Source organism: Condylura cristata, unplaced genomic scaffold (assembly GCF_000260355.1).
Source record: "Condylura cristata isolate star-nosed mole 26May11 unplaced genomic scaffold, ConCri1.0 scaffold00001, whole genome shotgun sequence".
In the NCBI taxonomy this organism is placed as follows: Eukaryota; Metazoa; Chordata; class Mammalia; order Eulipotyphla; family Talpidae; genus Condylura; species Condylura cristata.
The window spans coordinates 65,416,076-65,423,309 of NW_004567102.1; the positions used below are offsets into that span (position 1 = coordinate 65,416,076).

The 7,234-nt window shown below is 34.3% G+C and overlaps 1 protein-coding gene across 2 annotated transcripts in view; it reads left to right on the forward strand.

Moving 5' to 3' along the window:
* LAMA2 (laminin, alpha 2) overlaps positions 1-7,234 on the forward strand; it is a 489,259-nt gene that overhangs the window by 118,821 nt on the left and 363,204 nt on the right. For both annotated transcript variants that reach the window (XM_004673842.1, XM_004673843.1), the window contains exon 2: positions 3,417-3,587. In XM_004673842.1, coding sequence (XP_004673899.1) covers positions 3,417-3,587 — 171 coding nt within the window. The remainder of the gene's footprint in view (positions 1-3,416; positions 3,588-7,234) is intronic.

Here is a 7,234-nt window from a genome sequence, read left to right on the forward strand (position 1 = left end):
AAAAAAAAAATCTACATATTAGAGTTACAGGGGGATTAAATCATGTTATACATGAGTGTGAAACAGCTCCTTCTTCAACACTATTTCCATATCTATAATCATTTTGTCGCTATGTGATTTTACTTATAGTTTATTCATTTAATTCTGTCGGGAAATTAAGTTGTAGTATAATTTCATATTTTTAGAACACACAATATAGGTAATTGATTCTTGCCAGTCATCATTCCCCCATATGACTATTTAAATCTCACAAAATACAAGAAGTCAACCAAACCAGGGTGCCTAGTTCTGCCCAAAGCAAAGCACGGTGCATATTATATCTACAGAATCTAATGTCAGGGTCAAGGTCAGTTGGTCAGAGGTTAGGAGACAAAGATCACAAGAATAATGGAAATGTTCTGTGGGCAATTTTAAAGATGATGACCACTAGACTATGATGGTGACGGTTCTAGAAGTAAATTGATGTTTGAAAGAGCTGTAAGGGGGGCTTGACTGCCTACCTGAACTCTTTCTGCTGACCTGCATGATGAAAGGTAGAGTTTTCACTTATTTTCTTTGAAAACAAGATGCCTAGCATATCTCCTTCTTCTTACTATCTATTGTTTCTATACTATAAATGAAAATTTTAAAGATCAGGAGCTCTTTAGCAGCAGTGAAAAAGAAGCAGTGGTTTGTGTTGATAAATATGTGAATCACTGTATATTGCACTCAAAACATTTGAAGAACAATTGTACAGTTAAATGAAAAATGGTGAAGATGACAAAAGAGAAAGACAGATAAGCTTCATTTATTTAATCCTTTATCATTTACCACCTGGAAAATAAGAGACCCAAGATAGAAAAAGAGATGACTCTCTAGGGATGATCAAATTATTTTTAATTTTGTCATCTGACAAACATCACAAAATTGGTTGAAGTTTCCAAAAAGCCTTAATATACAAATAAAAATAAAATACTAATATTATTTCTAGTGTACTTTTATGTTTTATAAAATGTATATTCCTCAAGAAAGATAACAATTTTATGAATGATTAATATTTATCATGACTAATATTTATCATGACTACTGATCAGATTACCTCACATCACAGTGACATAATGTCTCTTTAAGTGGGGACCAGAGAACATAGAGATGAAAGACAGAAATTATTTGGAAAAATTAATGAGATGGTAGTTGTATTTATGTAAAAAAAAAGTAAACTTAGAACTCTTGGAAAATAAGGAAAATTGGAAATCTTAACTATTTTCTGGAGAAAAGCACAAAATAGGAGACTTCTTGGGGTGGGAATGCTGGAGTGAAGTAGAATCAGTATTTCTGAGACTCATGAACCTGGGGAAGGAGTGAAAAGAAAGAGAGGAAAGTGGAGGTAGTTATTTGGAGAATTTGAAAGTGACTGAGATGAGAATTGGTCTTAAGAATTAACTACTGTTGTGGTAATATTCATCTGAGGAGGTATGAACCTGTTCTCTTAAACCATATACATGTTGTAAACCAATACAACCTCAATAAAATAATTTAGGTATTAAATAAAATTGCATGTAGGGTTTATTAAAAATAATTGCCATATTTGTAATTTTTGAGAGCAATTAAAATAGAGATTCAACATATTTTAAATTAATTTTTATTTGCTGTATCATTGTTTTTTTTAATTATTATAAAAGTTTATTTTGCTGTATCACTGTTTTTTACAATGCAATTCTGAGGTCAACGAGGAGCACACACTAGCATAACATTTATGTAGGTCTCATACGACATTGTATATACGCTATAGCATAGCGAGTAAAGTGTGTACTCTGAAGCCAGACTCGGTTTAAATCACAGCTCTCCTGCTGGATAGCTGTTATCCTGGCCAAGTTAAAGAACATGCTCGTGGCCCTCCCTGGTGGCGCAGTGGGTTAAAACACAGCACTGAGAATCTAAAGCCACTTCCGCATGAGTTCGATTCCCGCCTGCCCCGGAGGAGATCCACATGGCGTGGCAGACCTCTCCTGACCCGCCCGCTGCTCCCCTCAGCAGTGTACTTCCTAGATCTGCCTGTTTTGCTTTCTGCTCTGTCTCTGGTGAATCCTCTCACCCTCCGCATCTCTGGCCTGTACCCCAGTTCTGTACGAATAAATAAATAAATATTTAAAAAAAAAGAACATGCTCATATAAAAGAGTAATAGTAACAGGTAATTCATATGGATGTTGTATGTTGCAAATTAGTTCATATAGGTAAAGTGTGTTAGAATAATCCCTGAAAGAATAGTGCATGAAGCATTATGAACATTCAGTAATGTTGGCTAATCGTATCATTATTATGCAGAAGAACATTTATGAGGGCAATGTTGACAATTCATTTATTTTACAAATATATTGAGTGGTGTTATGTTGTTAGCATGGAGTAAATGTTGAAAGAAGGGGCACAAAACACAAGTGCAAAACTCTAGGATCTCAGCAAAAGAAGACAAAGGATAGAGTAAGGATATGACTTGCGGTCAGAGGTTGAACCAATATTTACCTGCTTGTGTATAGTACAGAGACCACGGTCAACATGTTACTTATATAAATTGAATCATGTTATCTATAATCTTAAGTGTACTTTCTCCAAGACAAGGTATTTCATTGAAGAGTGGGTTCTGATAAGTGACTTTACTAAATTGTCATTGGACAGAGGTATATAAACTGCAAGTATGAGACATGTAGAAAGCAGAATTGACATGAAGTTATAGAAAGGAAACAACCTGAATTAACTTCTCACATGGAACAAAAGACCTCCCAGCCCCACATTGGGTAAGCCTCTGAGATTGTACCGAAGCAAAGCCAAACTGTTATTGTTTCAAAGAAATAATTTGTAGGAAATGATTATGGGCAATGCAATAACTTTTTTTCTGATAAGATATTGCTGTGTAACATGATGACATAGCATAGAGGTGGTAAAGAATGGCAACGATCTTTCATCATACTTTGTTTTCTTCTAGTATAGAAGTAAAGGAATTACACTAATAGCATGCTGAATGAGAATTTGAGCATAAAAATGGCCACAGAAAACATGGCTGTATAGTTGCACAAAATCTTTACATGTGATTATAATTTACCATTACATGTAAAGTAACTGAAAGGAAAGAAGAGGGATTTTGTAAGCTCTTTTTCCAATCACATGAACAGGAGATTATTTTAAGTGTGTGGTAGAGTCAAGACTTTGTTCTAATAAACTATTAAATGTCAAAAATTAAGAAAGCTTTAGAAATATTCATTTGATAAAATATGTTTTCTTAACTAAGTCACATGTTATGAGAGCAAAATCTCTTCAATCTCTATCAATTATCTCTTTCATTTTTGATGAAAGATATCCTAGGCTATTTTAATTTAAAATGCAGCACAATCATACTGCATAATTTTGGACTCTCACACCTTCATTTTTTCATCTTTTCTAGGTTTGTTTCCTGCTGTTCTGAACCTTGCTTCTAATGCTCTCATCACCACAAATGCAACATGTGGAGAAAAAGGACCTGAAATGTACTGCAAGTTGGTAGAGCATGTCCCCGGGCAGCCGGTGAGGAACCCCCAGTGTCGAATCTGCAATCAAAACAGCAGCAATCCTTACCGTATGTACTTAAATATACATGCATCTGGTACTGGGAAGGATCTATAATTGAGAGATTTTTGAGGCCAGGTTGTATGAAAGTCAGAATTCTTGTGATCCCCCCTAACTCTTAGATACTGTGAACTTCCTTCTTTATAGCCACTCTCTGTCAGTTCACAAACATGATTGGAGTTCCTTGTATATGTAGCTTTCTCTCACTATGTCAGAAATTATAACATTCCTATGAGTCCTTTCATGAACTGAAATAGATATAGCAGCAAAGTTACCATACACTTGAAATATTTTTTAATGTTTCCAGGCCCCCCAAACACCCACCAAATCATAGAAAATTACACATAAAACCTAATTATACTAACAAATATCAAAAACAGGAATGAGTTGAAAAATACACGGCCTGTAGAAAGTAATTCTGGGAAAGGAGCTTGGCAGCATGACTCTCACTACCTTTAGTATAGCTGCTGCAAAATCCATGGTGAATGCAACTTTCTTATTATAAAAGTGAAAATCCTTACCAGATTTCATTTAGCTAATGAAAACATATACTAATGTACACTTTGGTCCAAATAAATAATATAACTTGAACTGTTCATAAGTAAGGATACCTGTACCAACTTAATGCTTTAGGAAGGTTTTCTAGCTGAAGACATGTGTCAATTATTAGATTTACTGTTTCTAGGACATACCTGAAGATGTGGTTATTAATTCAGGTTGCAATCATTCATTGGTTACTTATGTGCTAAGTACTGTGAATGAGACCCAAAAAGAATAAGGTATGGTGCTTACTTCAACTAATCAAGAAATGGGCAAAAGTCAGACCATTATTATGTATTATAGTAAGTAAAAAGGAAAGAATTAACTTAGGGACTTGAGAAAGAAAGAGGAGGGTTACAGTTTCATTGTTGGTGTGAATAAATTTTTGCCAGAAGTGATACCTAAATAGAAATTCAATGATCAGTATGACTTGAGCAGATAAGGAGGAGGAGGAGGAAGAGAAGGAAGAATGCCAGGAAGAAGGTTCAGAATATGAGAGGAAAATCTTACTTTCTTAGGGAATTACCTGTAGTTAAGGATGACTACAACTAAAATACCAGATCAGTTTTGTTTAATGAATTTATTGAAGAAGGAGAGAACAGCTTGAGATAATCTTAAATGTGGAGTTTCATAGTATGTATACATATGATATATGTATGTATGTATGTATGTATGTATGTATGTGTGTGTGTGTGTGTGTGTGTAATGGATATATGGGAATCATCAAATATATCTTGATTTATACAGGTGTCTCTACATGTCTTGCCTTCATGTGTCTCTTTCCAAGCTCCCAAAGCCCCTGGTGCAAGTCCAAATCTGAGAAGTGAATGGGACTTGTACACACATCTCTGTTTCATTTGTCTGTCCTGTTTCTCTCTTCTTTGTGTGTTCTTCTCTATGTCTTCTCTAGCTTCCTTTGTCACTCAGTTACAGCCTTTATTAGGTAGAGCAGGGAACATGGAACCTCCCATTATATGGAGATTTCCTCTCTGTAACAGAAGGAAGGAAGGTACAAAGAATTGGATGGGCTATAATTGAATGGAGACTTTTTTTTTAAAAGATTTATTTATTCATTCATACAGAACTGGGGTACAGGCCAGAGATGCGGAGGGTGAGAGGATTCACCAGAGACAGAGTGGGGAGCAGAACAGGCAGATCAACGAGGTACACTGCTGAGGGGAGCAGCGGGTGGGTCAGGAGAGGCCTGCCACACCATGTGGTCTCCTCCGGGGCAGGTGGGAATCGAACTCATGCGGAAGTGGCTTTAGCTTCTTAGTGCAGTGTTTTAACCCGCTGCGCCACCAGGGAGGGCCCTGAATGGAGACTTTTAATTGGAAACATAGAGATGCTTTTGCCATATTCAATCTAAGAGCAACTCTACCACCTCTCCAGAGTTCCATATTTATGTTTCAACAAAAGATGTCTATATTTAGGTAATGCCACTCCATATTTTTACATTGGGACAAAATGAATAAACTGTTTTAGTAAAGTAAGATACACATAAGGTATGTTCTTTAATACTTCATTTTTAGTTACTGTAGGATTTTTTTTTTTAATGTGTCATAGTCTGGGTTAAATTTGTGTGATTAAGTTTAAATTACCAACTTTATTACATTTCAAAGTTCTGTTTGGAACTAAAAACTTAGAATAATACCCCCACAAGAATGAAAATCTAACAAATAACCACATGAATATACTGTAGTAAACACTGGACTAATAAACAATATCATTTCACAAATTCAGCAAACAGATAAAGCAAATTGGGAAGGACTGTGCTTACTTACCATAAAAATAAAAGAAAACTTAACTTTCCTGGCTGTTGGTAGATTGTGCTTCCCATTTAAAAACTAGAATTTGAATGTTTTTCTTTATCAATAATCTCCTCACCAGTTTTCAGATGCAGTTAGCCTTTGGATTGACTTGCATGGTTATCCCTGTTGAGGATGTTACACGTTTAGCTACCCTTTTAAATAAGGGAAGTATGCCAGCAATTAATCAGTTTTTGCAAATTAATTATGATTAAACTCTCATAAGGGGGCTTATGGTTAATTGTTGATTCAACTCCCTTTTCATGACTAATTCTCATATCGACTTGACATAAAGTGGCAGATATCAAACTTTCCAATTACACAGCTTCTCTCACAATTACCTAAGAATCACAAATTTGATTTGGAAATATGACTGTGTGCTTGTTTTTCTGTCACATATTAAACCCTCAATCTGCAAAAAAAATTCAGAAGGATGTTTGGGTAATATTTGTTATGATATTTATTTTTCTTTAGGAGTAATGCCAATAATATTTCTTATGTAGTTCTGAATCCAGTATGCCAATTTCAGCACCCACACACCAAAGGGCATTTGACTGATATTTAGCTATGCTTCTGGTATTTGCTGCTATTATAAAAACCTGACACCTCTTCTACCTTCAACAGAAGTTAACTAACACTAATTATTAAATTTATTCAGCAATTTTTCTTTTCATTAATGAATTAGGATCCTTATCTCAGTGGACTGCTAATATGATAGGACTTGTTAGCAAACAAGTTGATCCAGCTGCTTACTGAATACAAAAATAATTTATCAATAAGGACAGCATATATGTGTAGTGTCCTATATTTTCATATTCTCACAAGTAACTAAAAGACTTATCTTCATGTTTTCAGTTAAAGAAGTTATAGTAAACTCTCTTAAGGAAATTAATATAGATTAAAAATTTCACAGTCTAAAAGTGGCAAATTTAAAAATAATTAGTTCTGAATAAAAATGTTTGTTCTGAAAATGATTGCTTCACTAATAAAGTTGCATTGAGGACTTTGGCTTAAATTTTATTGTTATTATTAAACTTTTTTTTAAAATATAATTTGTCTCATTACTATTCAGAAGAGTATATTTTGAACAGATGGATCATTTATTTTATGTGTATTTATAATAATAATGTATAAAGTTAACAGTTATAATGTTCCTCTGGTAACTGAGTTGAAGCCTCTCATCTGAGAAATTTTTAGTGGTGTATGGCAACATGAAAAAATAAGAACAAAATCTAAATTTTTCTTGAAGATACAATAAATATATTTTGAAGAATTATCCTTCGTTTTGATATGTGTGTGTGTGTGTAAA